We start from the raw sequence: 25,562 nt of genomic DNA, 5'->3' as shown, positions 1-25,562 counted from the left end.
ACTGAACTTGGCTCTGAACATTTAGCATGCACTCAGCTGTGTCTGACCTGACTGGTTATTGTTGCTGACTGCTCAAGAAAGCAGCATTACAAACTTGTTGATTTGCACTCAGATACATGCTTTGAGCCAATTTTGTGACACAAACTTTCCTTTATAACTTCATTTACTGTTACTACTTATTCTATCTGACCGAAAACTTTGTCATAAAGTACACAGATCTGTGGGTCCAAGAACTTGGTTTAGAAGGGCTCTGTAAGTATAGGCAATAGTAGATATAGCTGCTTTAAATCAGTTTTGGATCAACCAAGAGATTGCAATCTAGTAACAAAGAAGAAATCACTTACCTCTTTCTAAGGATCAGATCTTGCTGAACACTCCAAAGAAGGTGATCTCTGAGTAGAAGCACTTCCTTCCCAGCTGCCAGCCCTTAAATAAGCTCAGGGAGGGGTGGATCCTTCCAGTCACAGGGGTGATTTTCTTCCACCTGAGCTTCCTTGTCTGGCTGCACCCCTTAACCAGGTGCTAAATGACTGGTTCAGGCCCTGACCTAACAGTTCCTATCCAGGCTCCTGCTTACACTGTGTCTGAGCTCCAGTTCAAAATGTGTCGAGTAAATTACATGCTCAAAGAGGCATGACAGTAACATAGCAGAATGTGAGTCTGTTCTGTTAATGAGCCTCATATAGAACTGTCTGCGTGTTTACTTACACAGATCATGCTATGTTCTAGATCAGATCAGGCTAAAATCATAATGTTGATATTTCATGGAAAGAAAACTGAAACTAGCTTCAGTTATGACATTTATTCTGCAGAACTTCCCTGGTACTTGCTTCTGTATGGCTTGAGACTACTTCTTTTTCCATTCTCTTTGTAAAGACCTGAAAAAATTGAATAAGCTAGGGCTTTTCTATTTTGGAATAAGACTGAAAGGAGTCAGTCTACTAAACTGATTTTTGGGGGAAAGGTTGTTAAAATCCCTTAGTCAACAGAGTCAACATATCTAAATACTTAGAAAACATTATTTTATGTCAAGTATTATTCCTATAAAATATCAAAATTGTTTAACATCAGTAGAGGGAGAACGGTTACTCAAAGATCAAAAGAAATACAAGGTTTTATAATAAGTCTGTGTGTTCACATATATAGTTCTATGCTCATCATATAGAATGCCCAGTTACATACTTAACATCTACTGAAAACATTAAATGATTACCAGAGAAAAGGAACCATAACATCAAACAATTGACAATGTTCTCCTTGAACATTTTGAGTGAGATAGCACATCTGGCATGCAGGCTACACACAACACTGGACAGCTAGTAACAAGAACCCAAAAGACCATATACTTTTAACAATATCTTATTTAAGCAATACTTTTTGTGAGTCAATTGTGTGTAGCTCGAGCAAGGACAAAGGGATACTGTGGAGAGGAGGGCAGTGTAGCATTAAATCCTGCTCTTACATCTACGACACACAGTCAAATTGAAACTCATATATTACACATTGCATGTGTTTGTACCATGCAATGGCACAGTGATGACCAAATATAGGCAATCTGACAACATGTTTCAAGATTTCTGAAAAAAAAAAATAAAATAAAAAAATCAATTTTTGTGTATTTGCAATGCCATTTTCCATCACAATACATTCAACTTGTCAAATTTAATGTTGGAGCCAGATATTCAAGTAAAAAAAAACTACAAAACTGATCATCTCTCTATACTAGACTTTTATAAGACCTATCTCACCAGAGAAAGAAACATCCCTTGCTTTACAATCACACTTTATTGATGTCATTGCTTTTTTTTGGCATAACATACATTCGTGAACAACTGTATTCAAGGATGAAGTACAGGAAGAGTAAAATTTCATTAAAAAAATCTGTTGAACACCTTGAGATCTCATTAAGAATTTTAACCACTTCTATCTAAGGAGACACTGATGCATTAGTTTCAAGAAAAAAACATACACAGGGGTCAAATATCTCACGCAGTGCAGCTCAGGCAAGCCAAAACTTGTACACCCATGAACTACAGCCTAATGCAACAGCCATTGAAGTTAGCAAACGTCTTACTATTAAATTCAACAGCCATTGCAACAATGTTCTCGTAGTTAGTGTTTTAAAAATTGATTTTTCTAGGGCCTATTTTTGCCCTAACAGATAGAGTTCCTGGAATCACTGGAGCTATATGTTTGCTTCCATTTATTCATCTGAGTGGTTGTTGAATCACCTTACTTTCTGAATTGAAGACAACCGTGGTATCTATGAGTTTGTAACCAAATTTTGTATGACTATTTACAGTCAATTCATCTTTTTAACATAATAATTGTCTGAAGTAATCACATTAACAGTACGACCAATGTGATGACAATGAAATAGATTAACTGACAGAATGAATTGTCTAGGATAACAGAACTGTATTCTAAGGAATAAAAAAGTGACTTGTTAAAGCAGGATACTTCATTATCTTTTGAGATAGAGCCTGTATTAAGAAATGAAGCAAGTACTAAAAAAACATTACAGAAGACATCAGTGCTGATTATTCTAGAATCACAGAATTGTACGGGTTGGAAGGGACATCCAGAGATCATGGAGTCCAACTCCCCTGCAAAGCATGCCCCCTACATCAGGCTGCACAGGTAGGCATCCAGGAGGGTGTTGAATAACTCCAGAGAAGGAGTCTTCACAACCTCTCTAGACATCCCATTCCAGTGTGGAACTTATTATGCTCCAGTTTACAGACATTTTCCCTCATACTGTAGCCCAGGTGAGGCCTGACCAGGGAGAACAGAGGGGGAGGATCACCTCCTTTGACCTGTAGGCCACGCTCCTTTTAATGCACCCCAGGATTCACCGACTCTCTTGGCCACCAGGGCACACTACTGGCTCACAGCCAAGCTGTTATCCACCAAAGAACTGTTGATTGCAAGAACATTCAAAGCAAAAATGTGGCAAAAAAAAAGAGGCAGCACATCTTGATTTCTAAGCCAAGGAATAAGAATACAGATGTAATATTACTTCTGTTTGTGCTGCTGACTAAAACTTTTACAGGAGCATCTCCATTTAAACACTAAACAAATGCTGTAATAATGGAAAGGATACAGGTAAAACCTACAGAATTGCAGTTTGATTGAATTTGGAAATTGAATTGAATTGGAAACCTAAATATTTGTCCACACAATGACAAAAGTTTCATGTGTTGTTCAGTTATCATATGCAAATAACATTTAAATGAAGAAAATACTGTCTGCAAACAAATTAGGAGGAAACAGAGGAAAGGAAGACAGATCATTTCAGATGGGAGAGTACCTAATGAACTTTTTAGCAATGAAAGAACAGATGATCAAAATGGTGTTTGTCCAGATTTCTTCAAACTGAGGATATACTGATGCCCTTCTAAAAGATAAGTTTCAGGAGATATCATTAATATTTCATTTGGCTCAGTAAGATGTATCGAAGTCTGAAAGTGTGAAGGAGTTAGTCAAAGATGATCTAGTGGTTCCTTCTGGCTTTTCATCTCTGAGCCTTTGAATTATTACAAACAAGAACAAGAAACTGATACTTGCCTTAGGGGAAAGAGACAAACTATGTGAGTACAGGGCCTATTCACGTGTGTTTCCAGCACTGACTGCAAAACACAAAATAACTGGTTGGCTTTTGTCCATAAAGTGATCAAATATTTCTGTGGAGTTGCACCTAGGAAGCTAAAGAGTACTTATTTATTTTTATATTACACACCTCTGTGGCTTCCTAGCATGTTCACAGCCTGAGAATACAATTATTCTGAAAAACTAGATGACTTTTTACACCACTGAAGTGACATCTGGAGAAATTGTTTTGACTGAGATGTAAGTGTGATGGCAAGATCCATAAGAGTGCTCTGTTAAACTGAATGCAATCAGGATTGCTCTAGGCTGTATTTGCTTTTGCAAAAGTGCAGTTACTTGTGCAGAATGCACCATGCCCAGCTTTATCAGACCTAAGAATCATTCAGTCTGGCATTTGAAAATGTGAAAGTAGTAGGGTGTTTTATTCTTTATAATCATTTATTCCCACTTTCAAGATGTGTTTTAATTGAAGCATTCATTAGCTGTACTTGGTTGTGGCAGCAAATACCTAGGTATGAACCTCCATAATGTGTTAAGCATAGAGTGATGACCTCAATTGTTGTCAATGCACCAAAGAAGTAGTGTCTAAAAGGTACTTGAAAAACCTGCTTCTGGGGGGAAAAAAAAAGAGTATCTGATTGTAGATAATGTTTATAAACAAATACAGCATTATATACTTAGCAATTAAGAACTGAATATGCAGATGAAACTATAATTTAAAAACATCAGGAATGATTTTTCCTCAGGAAAATTCCTTTGCTTTTCTTATAAATACTTTATGAATAGCCTGGCTTCTGTCTTGTTTTCACAACACTTTTTACTATAAATGGAAATATACTTAAATTCAGTTCCCCTTCAGTCACATATGCCTGGCCAGCTCAGAGAAATTAGATTAGGGAAAGACGAGGTCAGTCTTCATCTTCATCGATGTTGGGAATTGTATTTTGTGGAGTGTTGGCAGCTCTAGTTTTCAACAGCTCCAGCTATCAGAATTTCAGATTTTCTCTTGGAAGATTTTTCTGCAACCCCATAAATCACACTGTCTCACTTGTGCTTAAGAAATTGTTCCCCAAAGGAACTCTGCTTCGTTTACTTTGGACCTATCCCAAACTAATGGATTATTTGAAGAAATGAAATGTTAGCCTTTGATGAAATGAGTTTCTTAAAGTAAAGATAGAAATGGCTCCTGAATACATTCAAGTTGTAGTATTCAGGCATCATTTCAGAGTATGTTTATTTAGTGTTCTTTATTTCAGGTGTTCCACTGATCAGAACCACTGATTTTCTTCCTATATTCTTCAGAAATACACGTTTAATTTCAATCATGTTTAAACTACATTTTGCTACCTTGACCACTGTTAAAAGTAGAGATCTTCCTAGCACTCTTTCTTTGTAGAGATACATAATGTAGAGTCTTAAGTTTTGTCTTTTTTTTGAGAGAAGCTGTCTTTGGAAGTTGAAGATTTTGTTCTTATTTCCTTTTATCTGCCTTCCCACATCACTATTATGAATAAAGACTGCGAGGTAGAAAAAGTAGTCTTTTAAATATTTTTGTTTCCTTCTGTCCTAAGATTGACATCTACTTCCATTTACTTATTTTTATTATTGCATCAGAATTTGAAACTACTATTATGCTCAAAATCCCTTGTTTTATTGCATTTTATAAAAAGTTAGTGTCTAAAATGTTTCATAGCAACCTTTGGCTCTTTAGGTAGATTGATGACTTAGTATAATGCTGATGCAATAAACAATGGGCTTGACAGTTTTTTGTTTTAGTATATGAATTCCTGGTTCACCATAATTTAGAAAGAAAGTAAAACATGTTAAAATATACATCAAGGGAACAGGAGATGATATTGGAGTAGTTTTTATGTGGATAGCAGAAGAACTCATTTTTAAAGTAAGGCTATCAGAATATTTTAGTCATTCCACTGTTGAAATGGCTTTTGTGTGCTGCTGATCTGCTTCTAAAATTCATCTGATGAAGAAAACAGTTCATCTCTTTAATTGGAATAGCATGGTGATCTGGTAGTGCAATATAATCACTCTGGTAAAGAAAGCATGAGGTCACAGTGGAAAGATTTTTGTCTCATCAAGAAACAGCAGGCTTTATTCTTCCTTTCATTTGTAAGAAAGTAGTCATATGTAATACTCATTACAAGAACGTCTGTTCTGTAACTATTGGTGGTCTTACAACAGGAGAAAGAAAAACAATAGAAAATTGCAATACATTTTGAATGTGTTACCTGATCACTCTTAGCTGAAATCTCTCCTCTTGTTTTACCTGTCGTCCAATTTGAGGTCCTAAGCAAGATAGAAATGCCATGCAATCAATGTTTTAGGTATTTGGAAAAGTTTATAAAGTTACATATGTTTGCTATTGCAGTGAGCACATAGTTAGTCTATAACCATCCCCATACACAGCAGTATAAAGGGATCAGTAAGCTAGCATAGACAGAGTTCCACTTGAGTAGAATTAAAGCAATCAAAGTATACTTACACTTGGCTATGCCATAGGAAGATCATCAGAATCTTCTATAACCCAAACACCTCTTTAAATCCTCTTCCAGCTTCTTGATTCTCTGCCTGCATTACTAGCCAGTAAGACTGTCCTGTGATACATAGCGACAAAGCCATACTGTCTTCCATGACAAACGTCATCGTTGTCATACTTGCTTTCATTGCCTGCTTTGATTTTTTGCTAAACTTAATAATCTTAGCTAAATTTAGAAAGTCACAAAGGGTACTTTTCCATTTACATTAATTAGTTTTGAAGTCCCAAATACTTTCTCTTAGATTAATTAGCAGTACTACCACTGCAGATTTCTGAGGGTTTCCCATACCTGTCCATAATGTCCCTCCAATACTGTGCCTTTAAAAAAAAAAAAAAAAAGTCCATGGAAATCTTCACTTCCTTGGCAGTACTCAGATTCCAGTGTGGAAACTGGCATTCCTCATTTATCATCCATTCCTGTTCATTTTGCCTGTGTATCTGCATATAATTGCCAACAGAATGTACCATATGAAAGTTTAATTTTCATTAATACAAGCGAGTAAAGCACAGTCCTGCAAAGCAGATTTTTTGTCTTTCTGTTTTGTTATATGATGCAATGGAACTCTTCATATTCTCATGGTTTTTTCCTTGTATGAATGTTTTCTTATTCTCATTCATTAGTATCTGGCTTTCCAAACTATACTGCTGGCATATCATAACACAAATATCAGGCTTATTTTTTTTCTTTCCAGTCAACCTTAGCATTTAGTCTATGTCCTTTGAAGAGCTTTTTTGAACCCATTACTGGAAATTTATTAGCTGCATAGTTTGCACAGATCATCACAGACACTTAGCCTACCTTGAGGGAAGCATTACTACTGACATTCGAAAGTCAGTTCTAATACCAAGGCAAAGTTACATTCAAATTCCTAGGTATCCAACATAAATGTTGGAGTGGCCACTTCCAGTTTCAGAACAGTTCTACAATAGAATCTAAATGTTCTGGAGTTAGTAAAGCAAAGTCTTAATAGCACATTCAAGTTCTAATCTAGCTAATAAAACAGTACTTCTGCATGAAATCTTCCTCTAGTTGCGAATAAACAGATTGGATAATATTTAACATAGGGAGCATCTGCTGTTTTGGTACCAATAAAAATCATGCAGCAGTCTGATTCACATTGTTTCACAAGGAAGCACAAAGAAGCGTGTAAAGAGTTGTCACCTGTTTAGAAAGCAAAACAGGAAACAACAGCTTACCCTTTCCATAGTCTGATAAAGCCTCAAGAAGGGCACAGTCTCCAAATACAGATGCTATGCTTGCAGCTGCTAACACTTAAATGAGCGTGATGTCACTCAGGTGCACCACTTGTACCTGTGCTCCCTCAGTTATGCATGCCTTCTCACCTGGTGCTCAATCACTGGTTCAGGCTGTGACTTAGTAATTCCCATACACAATCTATTCCATACCTGTTTCAAAAAGGTCTTTTTAGTTCATGTATTAGTTTATGTATTTTCTATACTTCCTTTATGTTGTTGGTTATGGTCTAGAAACTTTTCAGCTTGTTTTGTGTTCTGGATGCCAGTGGCATTCCTCATTAGAAACAAGCTACATTCAGTTGCATTTCCAAAATTGCACAAGTCAGAAAACATGTTTTTATACATTTACACTTCAGTAAAAATGTATGATTGCTACCCATGAGGCCATTGGATAATGCCATGCATAAGTCAAAATGTCAGACTTTACTGATTTTAGGATGGACTCTTAATTTACAGAATAGGGATAGAACAATCACATATTACTAATCAGATTTGAGTTTAAAATACTGCTGGTTTTGATACAGTGTAAATAGAATCAACTAAGTAATGCCGGTGATACCACTGAGGACATCAGAACACTTTACACGGCATAACAGGCAGATTAAAAGTGCCAATATATTTTAAAGTGAGGGTATTCTTCACTTAAAGTAGTAATATTTTATTATTTAAATTCAGTTTTAATTTCTTATATCAATATACTATGTAGTTTTGGAAAATTACCAAAAGTATAGTAATATACTTTCTTTCTCATTTATTTAGCCAGTCTCATGACTAACCAGTTTATATGCATGCACACACAGAAATACTCAACAGGACAATCAAGTAGGAAACATCAACTTAAAAAACAACCAGTCTTCATTTTAAGAAAAGGTGGCTGTCCATATGAGAAGTGTATGTAATGAAAAAAAGAAAGGAAATTGTTGATTGTGATAGGACTCTGAGAACTCAGAGAATCTCATGTAACAGAAGCTCATGTAAAGGGATGTGGTTTACATAGAATTTAGCAAAGCCTTCAACACTGTCTCCTACACTATTCTCCTGGAGAAGCTGGCAGCCCGTGACCTGGACAGATACACTCTTTCCTGGATAAAGAACTGGCTGAATGGCTGGGCCCGAAGAGTGGTGGTAAATGGAGTCATGTCCAGTTGGCAACCAGTCACAAGTGGTGTTCCCCAGGGGTTGATATTGGGTTCTGTTCTGTTCAGTATCTTTACTGATGACCTGGATGAGGGCACTGAGTGCACCCTAAGTAAATTTACAGGTGATGCTGGGCTGAGGCCAGTGGGATGAAGTTCAAATAGTCTAAGTGCCAGGTTCATGCTTTGGCCACAACCCCAGGCAACACTACAGGCTTGTGGCAGAGTGGCTGGAAGACTGTTGGCTCTTGGCTGAACACAAGCTAGCAGTGTGCCCAGGTGGCCAGGAAGGGCAATGACATTCTGGCTTGTATCAGGAATAGTTTTGCCAGCAGGAGCAGGGAAGTGATCATTCCTCTGTACTCAGCTCTGGTGAGGCCGCACCTCAAGTACTGTGTTCAGTTTTGGGCCCCTCGCTACAAGAAATACATTGAGGCCCTGGAACATGTGCAGAGAAGGGCAATAAAGCTGGTGAGGGATCTGGAGTGCAAGTCTTATGAGGAGTTCTATTCAGTCCAATAAAATATATATTTTTTCCTGACACTACTACTTTGTTTTATTATTATTACTTCTACTATTTTTTGCATTGTTCATAAGAAGAATAAGAAACTGTATTTTTCCTCCCAATTATATTTAATTGTTCACTCTAACTTAATCACCTTAAGCTTTACTCCTAGGTAAAGGTTAAGATGCTTTCCATTATTGCAAATCTAATTTGCTACCGCTAACACGGGAATGCCTGATATTTTTCCATTTGCTATGTAGTACACACCAGAAGATTTTATCGAATATGACTATGAGTATGGGGATGCAGATTATAAAGAAACTGAGTCTGTAACAGAGGGACCCCCACTGTTTGAAGAGACAATAGCACAAACAGAGGTAACAGAATCTGATCTGTTTGTTGTGTGGTGTCCAGCTGTCCCCTACCATGTGGTTTGTCAATTTATGTCATCTATATGTAAGCCTAATGTTTTTCTTTTACTCATTTCTTTACTCTTCAGCTTTAACACTTACTTTTACTTAGCCATGGAAGGCCTCACAACTGACAGCATTCATCTCACATTCATATTCCCTTCTTTCATTCGTTCATTCATTTCCTTTTCATTTTATTTATGTTTTCCAATTCCATCTTTCATAACATTTGCAGAAAAAGAAAGCCATGGTCAAAAAGAAGAAGAGGACAGTGGCCACTAGCTCAAAGGACAAACCCCAAAAGGCCACAACAAAAAAATCTGAAAAATATGCATCCAAGAAGAAGAAAAGTTATCAAGCAGCAACAAAAGACAAACTAGGGGTAAAGGTAGCAAAGAAAAAATCAAGATCTTTCCCAGGTCAAGAGTGGAAGATCTCTGATAATGAGAAAAAAATAGACTTAACCCCACCAGATGAATATCTGGCTTATAACATAACCTGAATAAAAGTGATACTTCTTGATTTTTCCTGCAGGATTTTTTTAATACTGTACTTTTTCTTTAATACTAGGCAAACATAGTCAATGAGTTTCAAGAATATAGCGTTGCTGAAAATGACTACGTGCCCCAGACAGAAGCTCCCTCCAGAACTACTGAAGCCAATGAGGTAATGAGAACGCTTGAGAAAATTACAGGCAAATATACTTACTTGTCAGGTGTCAGTAAGCTGAAACAACACACTGTGAAAGGAAGAATATCAGTCTGTGAAGATATATGTATCTGTAATAGAGATTAATAAGATTTTATGGTTTCTCAGCCAATATCATGACCTCCTATTTTCCTGGGCAGAGCTCCCCTTGGTTCTAAGATCTGCTGAACTCATGATTCTGAAAATCATTCATTGATTCATTCTGTGGGAATGCAGGGTTGCTGCATTCAGTGTGAATAGGAATGGAGCTATGTCTCGTATAAATTAGGTTAAATAGTAGACACAGTTCTCCTGCTGTAATTGGAAGTGCACTCTCTAATTTTTTGTGTCACTCTTAAGGTGCAGCATATAACAAGCCTAACTAAAGAACAAATACAACATAGCTATGTATTAAGGTTGAGCTATGTATTAAGGTTGAGTCAGAAAACAAAGCCTCCTTTTAATAGTTCTTCAGCCAAAAAAACCTAATTATTTCTCACTGAGATTCTATTCAAATGAAACTTTGTGTTTTGAATAATCAAAAAGATGATTATTTCAACTTAGCATAAACTGTGTTTTCAGATATCCGCAATGGCAAGCCTAAACATTATTTTGTTAACATTACTACACCTAAAAGACAGTGTTGATTAATATGTCTGCATATTAATTAACACTAGCTTTAGAAAAACAATGACTGATTACAGGAAATGTCATTTTTCTTCTACATATTGTTTGCAAATGAAAATATGTTGCTTATAAGATGTACAAAACTGCCCCCTGAAATTTCATGGTATTTTATCTTTATGTTGTGGATTTAAAAATAAATAGTATTTATTCAAATCTTTCTTTGATTTAAAGAGCAAAATGAATGAGAGGGAGAGAATCCCCATTTGTTTTACTCGTTTCCTCTTATGTATCTTGGTGAATGTGAATTAAGAAGCGAATTAAGCAGTTTTTTGTTGTTGTTATTATTTTGTTTTGTTTTGTTTTTCCCACACATAGTTTTGTACATCTCAGATATAGCATCCTTTTAAAAGCTTTCGTGCTTATAAGTTGATTGCTTGGTTTGACACTTTGCGTAATTGAAGTTGGAAGCTATAAGCAATGTTGAACTTTGAGAAATGTTAAAATTAATCCAAGTTTTTCAGGGGGAACTTGACTCAACCAAAAATATATTTAAAGTGACATGACAGACACAAACTCTACTTTTGGAATGATAAATTAACTGCAAAATCATGACGAGAGGAAAAGAAACATTTAGCTTGGCATTGGGATTTGTAGATGGAAGATAGTGAAGGTAGCTGGGCTTAGCAAAAGCGGTGCTTGCACTTTCTGCACATTGTTATTGTACACAAGTCTGAATTCACTGGTTGTTGTAGTACATGTGTTAGCTTTGAATTTATTCACTGTTCACCACTGTGTATGTGTTCATTCATGAATACCTATGTGTGAAACCAAGCAGAGAAACTTAGCTATATTTGGCACTAATGGAACATTAAGCAAGCAGTACACATAATGTACTGGGTGTAATGAATTCAGAGGTTTTGGAAATTAAAAGAAAACAAAGTATAAAAGCATTACTTCTTTGTACTGTGCGTACAAAGATCTTTTAATTACTCTGAAAGACTGGAGTTCCATTCCTTCAGACTCTAATTAAAAGACAGTGTGCTGTAGTTCTACTGTTCCTCCTCCTTTTTGGCGAGTCATCATTGTGGATGAGCATATGCCTGTATTGCTTTACTAACATTAACTCACGTATTCCTCCTATTCCCAAATCTTTGCTACTGATATGAATAGCAAAACCCTGTTGAAGAAGTATTTGCTGAAGAATACGTAACTGGAGAGGATTATGATAAAAAAACTGAGGAAACTGAATATGGAAGCAGAGGAGTAGACCTCAGTGAATCTGATCTTCTGGTAGATGGAGATTTAGGCGAATATGATTTTTATGAATATAAAGAATATGAAGAGAAACCGACTGATTCTACTAATGAGGAGTTTGGTCCAGGTGTTCCTGCAGAGACTGATATCACAGAAACAAGCGTAAGTTGATTGAAGGCATAATGCAGATTAATTTAATTTAGCAATGCTTTTATAGTTACATAATCTCTTAACTCTAAAGAGCCTGATCCAGACCCCATTGTACATACAAGGTGTTTTCACGCTACTTTTTATAGGCTGCAGATCGAATGTGTCCACTTGTTTTAGTAATCCTGAGTTTCTGATTTTATTATATGCAGTTTTTTTGTCACTTCTGATGAAGGGAGTAAGGGGAGGTTGAAGTTGGGAGGGAAATAGAGAAGATATTTGGAATTCTGAGAATAAATGATAAAAATGAACATGGATTTTTACGTCTTACTAAACTAGAGCTAAAGCTGGAAAGAATGTAAGTTCTAAAGCAGGTACAAGATTAAGTAATATCAGTATTGTTACATGATTACATTAACAAGTTCAATTGTACATAAGTACTTAGTATAATATGGCCTCCACTACTTTCTGAGGATAAAAACCAATGAATGAGTCAAAAGGTAAAGTTCTGAACTTATTTATAAAAATAAGCTTTGTCAGCAGTGACAGTTTTATGACCTTTATGACTTACAAGCTCAGTATTTGTAAAGGAAGATAGGATGACATGGTGGGTCCTGTGAATCATGGTCTTTTTTTTTCCTGTGTATTAGAGCTCTGTCTTTCCCTCTGACTTAATCACAGGCTTAAAGGAAGGCTTTAATTTTCCCTTGGTTGTGCCAGGATTCTCATTTACCAGTCTACCAGACTGTAGAATCTACAGAGAAAACTAATGTGACTGAGGCTAGAAGCAGAGCTAATTCCAACTGGAAGAATTTTCCTAGCAGTGTTTGTTCAGTCTTTGTTCTATCCTCACAAACTTGAAATTTCAGTTTACAAAGAATTCAAGAAATAAAAGCAAATGCTGTGAGATTGCTTTTCTGTGCCAATCTTGAAATCCATGCTTCTGTATTTCATTTATCACTCCTTTCTAAACTCGGTTGAGGTCATTGTATTTTTTTAATGATCTTTATCTGTGCAATGAGATACAAGCTTACTTTTCTCCTTCTAGTACAGATGGGAACACTGTGTTAGAATTACACAGAAAAGGTCAGATTATCTGTGAAGGAAAGAGCCCATAAGGCACCATTTGCATTAAGCAAATGGCTGTGCAGACTCTATTCCCTGGTGTAAATTTCACCTTAAAATGCCTTGCTCCAAAACCGAAGGATTCAGAAAGCTTGAATTGGAACCTGGTCTCTAGCTTTATTAATGCTTTCACCTGCTGAACTAGAGGTACCATGCAGTTTTCTTTCGACATATGGATGTATTTAAAGCCAGTTAGGGTCTAAATTTGGTCAAACAGGCAAGGTGAAAAGTACTCAGTACCTGGAAACTTCAAAGAAAGGGGCAATTTTTACAATATGTATTCAGTGTCCCTTTTTTTTTTTACAATCATGTGAATATTGTCAAGCATAATTATGTGTACCACTAACTACTTCATTTATATGAACTACTGAACAGTGAGATTTGTAATTTCATAAATCAGTATGAAATGCACAAGCAATGAATATGCACCTGTGCTTTTCCTTTCCAAAATAACTCAGATTAAAATACTGTAGCATTATCTTCAGAGTCATCTGATACGTTCAAATTCCCAGCTTCTTTAGCATAAACATGAAATAATTTTACTGAAAGCAAAAAAATCTCATCTGACACTGGATTTAATTTCTAGTTTGCAGTTGATATATTGCCATTTAAGAGAGGTAGTTCTGAAGAAAAACATATATCTCATGGTTTGAATAAACAGATTTCTTCATTTGCTGTTTGAAACTTGAATCTGACTGTGTTCTGCCAGTAGCATGTGTTATTGACCTGTTGTTTTAGGTCATGCTGTTATCTCAGTCCTGAACCTAAAACTTCCATAGAGCTGACCTCAAAAAAATTATTTTGCAGTTGATGTTAGTTCATATAGTTAGAAGGCATAATTGGCTATACATTAAACCCTATTTTTTGTTTATTTATGTTTGTAGTGCCATTTAATTCTTCTCCCATTTAAGTCATGTAATCACAGACTCAGACTAACTTACTTTGATTCACTGGGTGACTAAAGAATGGAATTACACACTTGAAGGGTACTGTCCATGTAGGGGCAGGGAATCTCTAATTGCTTACCATGAAAAGCTGCTAATTGCCAAGAATATGTTCATTCAAGTATGGAAAGAAGCAACTTTGTGACATGAACACAGAAATCTTAGATTCCAAAGTCCTAATGCAAACCATGGAATGCAAACAATTGAACCTCACTGGGAAACTAATTTTACTTCTACAAATTGATGATATCCAGTGATTTTAAAAGTGTTCGTGCAGTTTTTGTATTAAAACATTTTTGATTGATATGTGTACCTGTGATATATTTTTCATAGCACAATACAGTTCCAGCTTTAGCTTTCAGTTACTGGTGGTTGCAGTTGTTTGTTGTGGCAGGCCCTTAGACTTTCTACTTACTTTCATTCTGGGGGCTGTTTTTACCGGTCAGGTGACTCATCATGGGGCTTATGGAGAAAAAGGACAAAAGGGAGAACCAGCTGTGATTGAACCCGTAAGTACAGACGTGGGTGAGTTTTTCTTTAGCACTATATAACTTGCACACTGTTGATAAATCGTTTTCAAACTACGTCATTCATGATACAATGACAGTAACCTTATCCGTGATCTCTGAAACAATCACCTGCAGTGTGGACTGTGTAAAGGTGGCAAAAGACAGTAGCCTGTTCAGCCTTCTCTTTCTGTTTCTCAAGAGACTAATCACATACCACTTAAAACAAGGAGAATCTTCTTGTGCAGAGAGAAATAGAGCATAGATCTGCTCTTCAGGCCAGTTAGTGTAACTGCTGCTTGGACAAACGTGCAGGGATAGCTTCCAACTTCCAGCTCAGGTAACACTGTAAGTACAAGTTTCAGCATGGGCTGGGAAGTCCATCTAAGAGCCTAAATAAATGCTTAATGTTTAACCCATGCTTGTGCAATCAAACTGCTGAAGGTATAATTAAATACTTGTTTTAAATGTTATAACTTGGTCATATTTGCAGTAAAAGAGCAGTAGTCTGCATATTTCTTATCATCTTTACGTAGTGTGGTAATTATTTGGCTTGTGCAGCAGGATTTTATACTATTGGGTGACAGTTATAACATAAAATACGCCTGGATTTTAAAAAGATTATATGAAAATGTTTTGTTTTTCAATATGTGGCAGGAGTTCAGTGCTAGTGTGGTTCATTCCTTTAGAATTTTCAAGGAGTGCTTTCAAATATGTATTTGACTCAAACAGAATTTAAAGTTTGGTCTGTTTTCTATTCCACAGCAAATGAGGAACAAAATATTAAGGGGAAAAATAGCTAAAGATGAAGCATGATAAAATGCAGTTATGTGTCATCATTACGTGAACCTCAAACTCTGAATTCTGTGATCCAACATTCAGTTACCATTCACCAAAGACAGAGGAATACAATAATGAACAAGCTGTATGTTAAGACTGACTCATCAGTCATGATCTGGGAAGAAGCTCACCTTGTGTTGTCTCATAAAATGCCGAGTTTTTTAGACTTTGCAAGATATAGTTTACTTCCATAATACTGAAAAGATATCCACTGCCATTCTCCATCTTTGAAGTTCACTACAGCTTGCTTCCAGCTCTCTTGCCCAGTCTTCCTTCCTCTGGAAAGGCAGAATATAAATGGAGGTCATCTGTTCCTGGGTCTTAGTGTGACCTGGAAAAATCAGATTGGCATCTACACTCTGAAAATGTAATATGCGGTGCTATAAGACCCTCAGTCTAAAAATAGCCAGAATTATTCACATAAATTATTTAACACTATATTAAAAATAAATAGTTGTATTAAATATTTATATTTATAATAGTTGTATTAATAGTTATATTAAAAATAAATAAATTGTGAATCTAGTACTACAAGATCCCCGTAGCCTAGAAGTATTTCTAATTTTTAAGTAACAGAACAATTCAGATTCTAATTCTAGTAAATGATCTATGAAGATCTCAGTGTAATTCCTAAAAAAGAAATCAAAATAGGTTTAAAACATCATACAGCAGCTGAATTTAAAGTGCATTTATTTTGTTAATTATTTTTTTTAGTTGAAAACTTGTAGGACAAAAAGTAAGACATCCCACAAACTTATTCACCAGAATTCTATATTATTACAATAAATGGAGAGAAGATCCTAAGAAAAGTTTGTCATAAAACGACGAAATATTAGTTTTAATAGTTCAGCTTGAAAAAATTGTTATATCTTTGTCCAAGATGTGACCAGTTAGTGTCTTTTTTCCTTCCCACAACAGGGTATGCTCATTGAAGGACCGCCGGGACCAAGAGGACCTGCTGTATGTAGATTAATTACAATTTCTTTTTATAGTCATTGTGCTTCGGCATTCATGAGTTAATACGAAATTGATGTTATCATAGTTCTCAGGGGATGTATTGGACTTAGTATTTTAAGAAGGAAGTAAATAAGGGTCATGTCCAGCATTTTCAGTGAGAACATGCTGCAAGCTGAGTGTGTGTGAAAATCAAATACTTCCGAGTATTAACTACAAATCTTCATAAGAAAAAAAGAAAAAGTTATGCACTAATATATGCAACTTTCTCAAAATATGTATTCAATGTAACTTTCCAGGAAAATAATAAAAAAATTTAAAAACGTGCTGTGAGCCATCATTCAACATAATAATTTGTCATTCATTTTCCATAGGGTCTTACAGGTCCCCCAGGCTTACAAGGTCCTGTTGGTCCTCCAGGTGACCCTGGTGAAAGGGTAAGTCAACATAGAGATTAGCCTGGTATTCATGGTATTTCTTGTATTAATTATACAAGAGCAAGTGTGTTAGTCCCTGATCTGAAAAACAGCTTAATGGAAGTGAGGGTGATTTACTCAGCTCAGTACATCAATTGAAAAACTGGATAAATATTTAATTAATGGTAGAAATGTCTTCTATATGAAAGTGAAAAAGAAGAAAGTTCCAGTTTGCCTGTGTGTCTGTCTATGTTTTGATGTAAATAATTTTAAATAGAAAAAAGCAGTAGATTAAAATATCTTGTATGGATCTGAAAAAAGCCAATATGACCTCAGCCATAAAATGTAGAGATGCAGAGAAGGACAATGTCATTGTTCCATAGCATTTGTGAGTGCGAGGTGCTATGAAGATGCATTTCCCTCAATAAATAGTAGTAACATCCCAACAATACTTCACGTTGATAATAGCATACAGTCTAATTCCACATTTCTTCCCTGTAAATTAACTGTATTTTAGAATCTGATTTATTTTGCAATCTAAACTGATACAGTTGGAATTTTAACACATTAAAATGAAATAAATCCACATGATACTCAGTTTTTATCCTAACTGCTCACTAAGTTGCTTATAAGAAAATTCTTGAATAAATACACCAAGTTCCTGCCGTGGAATAGACTACATTTTTTGTATTCAAAAAGGTACATTATACAAAGAGATAACTATAGGAATTAGTTACCAAACCCACTAGAACAATATATGTTTGCAACTAGATTCTGCTTTCAGATTCAATCCCAGTGAAGTAATGTGCCTGACTTCAACATATGTGTGAGCACATTTGTTTGTTTGTTTGTTTCTTATAGAGTAATTAGTGTACATGAATAAAGACTGTAGCTCTTTCTATAAATATTCTGACTGGTTTTCATCTTAGGGTAAAAAGGTAGAAAAGTAACATTGCCTCTCCAGAAAAGGAACACCATTTAAGTAAAAAATGCCTATGGTACTTCAGCAGTTGTAATAAGTTATTCTGTCATTCTAATCCTAGTATTGGGTATAAGATAATTGAGAAATGAATGAATATACCCTTCTGTAGAAGGCCACTTATGCACTTATCGCTGCATTAATTAATTTCACTCACATAAAATGCTACCCTGAAATACCCAGATATATAATGCTTCTTTCTAAATATGACATCATACTATTCAATACTTTTTAATTGGCAGTAATTCCCTATTTACAATCTACCTATAGTATGCCATTAATAGGGATTTGTTCTATGATGTTCCAGATTTTTTTGGAGAAAGAACTAAAAATAACAGATTATTGATCTTAATTCCATGAGAGAGGAAGAAAGACCACATTTTTTAGTATCAGCTTTCCCACTGTTTTCTTCAACTCTTGAGTGCCAAAAGGAATCACTTACGTCCGTTTGATGTTTGTTGATCTGTCATTGCAATCCCACAGAGTCATTCTGGTGAAAGTATTCTTTTTTTCTCAAACACACAGTATGCAAATGAGCACTCATAATGCAGGTCCTTAGTGTCCTTAACAGCTTCAGCTAGTAAAACTGCAGCCTGCAAACTGCTGGGAGGAAAGATGCAATTCGATAAATCAACTGTCACAACAGCAGTGATAATCAGTATAGCATTGCCTGTTGGCAACCATAAGAACTGCGTACACGCTGGTATATTTCTTCAACTCTTACACAAAAAGGTAGCTCTTATTAAATGTGTACAGAAGATAGAATTCATGAAAATGGATTTCAAGTCATAACTGTTAGACTTATATAGCCATTCAAAATTTTTTAAAGAAAATTAGCAGTGTTAGTTTTCTACGTATCAGATAAAATAAGCACTGGAACACCTCAACTCAGACTAACCTATGAAATCTAGGCTCTCCTCACATCATTTTAAAAACAATTTGTGAGGTAATTAGAGAGAACAGCTTTCTTTCCTATTGCTGAATGTTTTCCCCAAGCCTACTTCTTTATCTACCACAGTAACATTCCCACAGTTCCTCATTATGAATACTAGCATAAGTGTCTCAAAAGGTTTTCTTTAAATAACTGTCTATTCATTCTCACCCCTTTTTCTGTCATTGCTGTATTCAGGGTCCACCTGGTCGTCCTGGTCTCCCTGGTGCTGATGGTTTAGCAGGTCCCCCAGGTACCATGTTAATGCTGCCGGTAAGTTGCATTATGGTTCTAGGGTAGTCAGACTCCAAAAAGACAGTGTTTCAATAAATGTAAAGGTACTTACTTTTTCAACTGATTTTCTCTTTGGAATGAGAGATGATAGAGTTTCTCATATGGTTTAATCATTTGGAGATCATTTGTTGGTTTTTCTTTTCAGACAAAACACAGGCATTAGCTCCTGCATGGTTGCCTGATCAGAACCTATGTGACTATATTGCATATCCTAAAATGATCCTCATTATTTCAACAGTGGCTATTATCTGATACGTATTTCCAACACAAGGAATTTGCTGTTGCACAAAGGCAGGCATGTGTGCTTTCAAACCTACTGCACTTGGAGAGTTTTAAACATTCTGTGCCTAAAATTGGACTTCACTGTCCTCTTTGAAAAGTCAGAGCATCCTTTGATTAGAAATAGATGCACGTAGCCAGCTCTGCTCCCACTGGAATCAAAGCAAAACACCATCTGTTTTAGCAGGTGGAGGGACAAGCTCAAAGCTCTCAAAAGTGTCTTGCAGCTTTTTAGTATGAAATGTTCTGTGTGCATGGAAGTTATTATTCCAGAGTGTGTATATTTGAAAGACTTGATGAGTAATAACATACCAGAGTAATAATAAAACAATTGTAAAGGAAAGGGAAATGTTTTCTGTGAGATTATCTTTGTAAAAAGGCTCAGAGCTGTAGTTGCTGCAGTTCTGTTCCAGGAGGCAAGACTTCATTGATATCAATGAGGAAAGTATGATTTAAGAAACAATAGAGGAAAGATTATTAAAGAAAGCTATGTTTTTAACTCATGCTTGCACTAGTGTTTTGTTAGCACAGCTGGCTGTATAACAGAAATATTTAACCCCCAATAATTAGTTGGTGAAAAAATGCCACTTGAGTGTTATTCCCAAGTCATTCTTCCAAGTGTAATTGCTGTGAAAGAAGCTCTTAATTTACCACCATGTTCCATTAGAAGTAGTAAGTGTGGACTAATACTTTACCTATCAGTCAATTTATAAAATAGCACAAGCCTTTGTTTAAGATGTTAATCAGTCTGAGCTCAAGTGGTTTTCCAAGTCAAAAGAGAAGTTTCTCAGGAAGAATTTCTTAATTGGCTTTAACTGTCCTGAATTCTGTCCTAGTAGTAAGCAATTAGATTTGTTCTCAGTTCTAAACTCTTAATATATATACTGGATCCAGTGGCCCCAGTCCCCACTGCAGCAGTCTACTGAAGTTAATGGAATGAACTAAATACTAAGATTCAGCATCTTCAAAGTGGTTTACACGGCTGCAGTGAATAATAAGTATGGTTTTCATTTTATAAACTTCATATTTATAAATTCCATTTCTTGTTTTGATACCTGTAGTTCCGCTTTGGGGGAGATGGTGAGAAGGGCCCAACAATCTCAGCTCAGGAAGCTCAAGCACAAGCTATTCTTCAGCAAGCAAGGGTAAGCACAAGGAGCCTGCAAATAGAACTGCCACAAGAGTATAATTCTGAATGAATTTCCATTTTATGAACCAAAGAGCTCTAAGCATCATTTCATGACAGCAGATATCCTTACAACAGAATACACTCATAACTGAGTGAATGATGGGGCCTGTTTGCTAGTGCATTATGACATTGAGTCAGTACAGAATTTGTATGCTGGGCTGGCATCTTTTTCTTGGCATCTGATGCCTTGTTCTGTTTGTTTTCTCAGATTGCAATGAGAGGACCACCTGGTCCCATGGGACTCACTGGAAGACCAGGTCCTGTGGTATGTAAGCAAAACAGAGGCATGAATCTAAGAACACTCTAATAAAAGTTCATTGATCTCATTTTGGCACTGCCTGCACCACTGCACATGTTCTTATTTTTTTATTTTTTTTAAGAAAAAGCTGTATAATTAAGGTACAGTTTTTATTGTTATTCAAAGATTACAATGCAGCCTGAACATTAAATGAGTTTTTAATGTAGATTTTGGAATGTTTGGACACTGCTGGACTTACGCTACCAAACAGTCTTACATAAATAACTGCATATTTACAGTCAGTAATCTCTGTGACAATATTTACAAAGTTTTTGGTAGCAAATATGAAAAGCTACAGAAGAATGTACTAAAGCAAGAGTGTATAGAAGGGCTGTGGCTCACTGTTTAAGATGAATCTGGAAATTTCTTATGATACATTATATAGGCAATCAAAAATAACATAGATTTCTAAAATAACTGTTGCATTTTTTTTACTTAAGACCTGAATTTGGCCTGTACTACTATTATCAAATGATCTGGGAAATGACTCTGTGGGATATGTTGAAAGCTTATATTTTTAAGTCTATACACGGAACACAAACAACAGTTTTTCTAAGGATATGTAAAACAGCTTTTTGGTCGCAAACAGGTTTGCTACTGTAATGCCTATAGAGACTTTAAAAGGGCAATCAATGTCCAATGAAAGTACAAAAACAGATAGAAAGTTGAGCAAGCCAAAATCACCTGATTTATCTGCCAATTGCAATTTCCTCTTTTAGAAGATGGATATTTCAGACACAGCAGTCTACTTAATGGTGTTATTTAGCATTTAACATCTTTTAAAAGCTATTACAGAGCATCTGTAGTATTAAATAAAATAAATGCTGCAGCCAAAATCATAAGCATTTTAGAAAAGAAGTCTTTTCTGAGATCCCTCAGGTGACTATATTTATCCTCTGACATGAAGTTCTCTTTTATGGATCATATAGCATCTGTTTTTAAAAGTCTTTTTATTTGGAAACTTAATTTGTCTATTTTGGTGGCACAGCAAGGCTGAAAAATATTTGGTCTCCTTAATTTAATCTATGTCTGCTGTAATTTTTATTTCTATTGTCGTGATGATGATGGACACAAAACGCAATGTTAGCATTTTCCATTACACCAGACAAACTTCTAGCTGTAAAATGGACAAGAACACAATTGTGCTACTGAGAAATTAAAACAAATGAACACCGAGGAACCAAGAGAAAAGGATAAAACCAGTTTGCATATGGTATATTGTGTAAAGAAAAAGTTATGACAATTATGCGTCAGTTACAATTGTAGTAACATATGCACAAAAAAAGCAAGAGAAGTTTGAGGCTCTCTAATTTTACCAGAATGCAATAATAATTTCCTCTTAATTAGTTTCCTTCTCTTCATCCCTCTTGTAGAGATTTGGTCTTTTGAAGTTGTGAGATCACAGTGTAGGGAATATAGTTCTTTTCCTTTCTTTTGCTATTTTTTCTTTCTTAAATGCAGTGCTTCTGCAGCAGCTCATTGCTGAACAGTCAGTCACAATCAAGTCCTTTCGATCTAGCCTTCTCTTTCATTTCTCTAAGCCCTACCCCCCTCAGCATTCACTGAGTTAAACTGTTAGTTTGGAAACAGGAGGGGCAGATGGACAAACAGCAGGAGTACAGTCTTGCTGTTACCAACATAAAATATTGGTCAGGTTATTGTCCATTGCATTGTGTACTGTTACAGCAGCACAGTCCAACTGAAGATTTACCTTAATAGCTCTTTCTGCTATTTTCTCCAGTCAATACTCTTACTAGCAAAGAAAACCTGGGATGGGGGCTGCTGAAGGAGTGTTTTAAGAAAAATAAGGAATACTCTCAGTCTTGTTTTTACCTGATCCTAAAAGCATAGCATTCCCTTCAGTGACTTTTGAAAGCTACATGTAACTAAAATTTTGTTCTGGGTTAGTTCGGCAGTGCTTTGCTCATCTTCAAATGGTGCCAGAATACCCGTTCCAGTTTATTCTGTGCTCCAAATCTCATGAACCTGGTTACATATAAATCATAGCTAAATATCACATCAAAAACTCACTCAGTCCCCAGAAACAATAATTAGTAGACTTTGGTTGTGTTTTTAAGCAGATAAATGCAAGAGTAATTCTTTTCTAGTGTGATTCATCCAAAATGGATTGTTGCAAACAAGTGCATAAATTTGTCACAGTCTTCTGATTGATGGCAATTAGATATGTGACAATTACAAAGCCAGACATGTTGATCTTATTTAAATAACTAATATACTATTTTCAGCAGTGTATTTAGATCAGGAGACCTTCAGGATAACATTCAGTCTAGACAGACAAAGTAGGTATAGAACTGCTATAAGCAAGGAATTAGTTTGTCAATAAAGTGTTTTGTTGACAGTGGGCTATATACCTTTAGTTATATTTCATGCCAGGTACACTTTCAAAGTCATCATGTATTTCTGTTTACAAAATTTAACTGAATAACATTAATAGATATTTTTCTACTAAGCCACCAGGAGGTTCTGGAAATCCAAATCTTTTAATCTGGCAACATTTTAGGCTGGATTTAATCTGGCAACATTTTAGGCCAACATTTGTAGTTCCAGAAGCAACTACAGATTCTTGGTGCGTTTATGTGCTCAGATTATTTAAATTAATGAAATAATTGGATCTCTTCATCCTAATATGAACTGTGCTGTGTTAATTTAGTAGCCAATAAGATACAGACAAGCACATCATTCATTAAAAATCGTAAACACGGTATTCTTGTAGCCCCAATTTAGCTTCAACTGAGTGTGGAGTTCACATACTCGATTAGCATAGAATGCAAAATAAATTTCTGCTTACTGATGTTTACAGTTTACAGTTTAAAGCAGAGTTTACAACAGTTGCCATCTATCACTACTGTTCTTTCCACTGCCATTACCAGAGATACAGTTTTCAATTTGCTTAGAATTTAATTCAGCACTTGCAATGTTGGTTGGACTTTTTCCATTCTCAGATGCTAGATACAGCACTAAGCTAAGCCTTAAGAAAACTTCTTACTTTGAGTGGTCACTACAGTAAACATGGGAGGAGGATCAGTCCCCCAATGTCTGAAAGATTCTCTTTGTGTTGAATACCTTAATTTGGTTATGACCTGTTTCAGAGGTCAGAAATGCCAAGAAACTTTTACCCATAGTAGTACTTAAATATGTACCTTCCCTTAGCTTCTATTCTGTGTCAGCATGTGTAGAGACTTTGAGACCACTATGAAGACCACTCATTTTGCCTCAGATTCCTTTGGGGTCTTAATAGGTAAAATTGAAGATCTGTATCATTTAATTGCAATAAAAATATAAAATAAATGCATTTTTTCATTGCAGATGCAGAAATATTTTTATTAAAATATCACTATAGGTTATGGTAAGATTGCATCAGTTAGTGATCTTTGAATTGAACTCTGAATGTTTTCTTCTGTGAAACACAGAAATGGATGAAGGTGAAAAGGTGAAAAGAGATGGGTTTAATTTCTGTTGACTTCCTTGCAGCTGGTGAACTTCTGATTGCATGCAAACTGTGCTCATATTTAGCTTTCAAATATTATTATAGCACAAAGTGTCACTTTTGATTTCATTCAAATCTATGGAAATTTTTCTTTTGTAAAAGAAAAGATTTTTGACCAATAGGCCCAGGGTCTATACAATGTGCATTGGGTTATACCTTCAGATTCAAAAGGTGAATTCACACTACATAATGAACAGATTGTTTCTTTCTTTTCTCCGTGTAAATATGTGGGAATAGAAAAATAACTTAGTAACTTAAAGCTCTGTATTCAAACAATGTTTTGCTTTTTTTTTCATCAAGGGAGGACCTGGAGCAGCAGGTGCTAAGGGAGAAAGTGGTGAACCAGGTCCTCAGGTACAATAATATTGCTTGTTATGTTTAACTTGCTTATCCTCACAAAAATGCATTTATATCTCTTCAAAGAAAATGGTTAATGATGTGTTTTCCACATGCAGTTGACAAAAAATAGCTTTTGCAATACAGTCTTAATTAAATGTGTTAGCTTGATTTTTCATTTTGAATATAAAAGTCCATATGCCTTTACAAAAGAAAGAACAATTAAAGCTTGTGGAATGTCATCGCTTTTATCTCTGCTCAGTAATTAAAATGTCAGTCTGCATGTATATGGTCTTGGGCTGTGATCTCATCAGGTCTCATAAGGTGAGGGGTTCTATTTACTAAATAAACAGGAATATTTTCAAGAAGAGCTCAATGACATAGCAAGAAGGGGTCTTAGCAATCATAGCAATCAGTGCATGCTTTTATTCTCATCTTACTATTATATCACCTCCTGCGATGATGTAAAAGATTACTGAAATCGTTTAGCTTAAACTTAAAATAATAGGGGGTTCTTAAAGAAATCATGATATGTGTCTTTGGAACAATAGTTTTGCTATATTCCAAGTGGTATCATGGATCAGCTACATTATTAAGAACCTGTCTTATAACTGAACATGGATATTTTCAGATTAAAGTAATTGAACAATCGTGAACAACTGGACAGTCGTCCAGTTTGCTTACTTACATATTTAGCATTGTTTCTCTTCCTAATCAATATTTTTGGATGCTAGTCCTTAAACACTGTTATTTCCATGCAAGGAAGACACATTTGAA

At 35.6% G+C, this 25,562-nt stretch overlaps 1 protein-coding gene and 1 long non-coding RNA gene across 5 annotated transcripts in view; one reads left to right on the top strand and one right to left on the bottom strand.

Moving 5' to 3' along the window:
* Nucleotides 1-25,562, top strand: part of COL11A1 (collagen type XI alpha 1 chain) — a 120,173-nt gene that overhangs the window by 29,445 nt on the left and 65,166 nt on the right. For 2 of the 4 annotated variants that reach the window (XM_072342933.1, XM_072342932.1), the window contains exons 6-15: nt 9,322-9,438; nt 10,042-10,137; nt 11,956-12,201; nt 14,702-14,764; nt 16,520-16,561; nt 16,930-16,992; nt 19,080-19,154; nt 20,516-20,599; nt 20,852-20,908; nt 24,750-24,803. In XM_072342933.1, coding sequence (XP_072199034.1) covers nt 9,322-9,438; nt 10,042-10,137; nt 11,956-12,201; nt 14,702-14,764; nt 16,520-16,561; nt 16,930-16,992; nt 19,080-19,154; nt 20,516-20,599; nt 20,852-20,908; nt 24,750-24,803 — 897 coding nt within the window. Of the gene's footprint in view, nt 1-9,321; nt 9,439-9,706; nt 9,860-10,041; nt 10,138-11,955; nt 12,202-14,701; nt 14,765-16,519; nt 16,562-16,929; nt 16,993-19,079; nt 19,155-20,515; nt 20,600-20,851; nt 20,909-24,749; nt 24,804-25,562 lie in introns of all 4 variants that reach the window. The other 2 variants (XM_072342935.1, XM_072342934.1) reach the window with 2 other exon arrangements.
* On the bottom strand, nt 5,815-15,902 carry LOC140255390 (uncharacterized). Its single transcript, XR_011904473.1, has 3 exons — nt 15,733-15,902; nt 10,180-10,210; nt 5,815-5,913 (listed from the first exon to the last, which is right to left on the bottom strand). It is a non-coding gene; the product is annotated as an uncharacterized lncRNA (long non-coding RNA).

This window comes from Excalfactoria chinensis, chromosome 8, assembly GCF_039878825.1.
Source record: "Excalfactoria chinensis isolate bCotChi1 chromosome 8, bCotChi1.hap2, whole genome shotgun sequence".
Lineage (NCBI taxonomy): Eukaryota > Metazoa > Chordata > Aves > Galliformes > Phasianidae > Excalfactoria > Excalfactoria chinensis.
The sequence above is the reverse complement of the archived record's forward strand: the minus strand, read 5'-3'. Positions and strand labels throughout refer to the sequence as shown.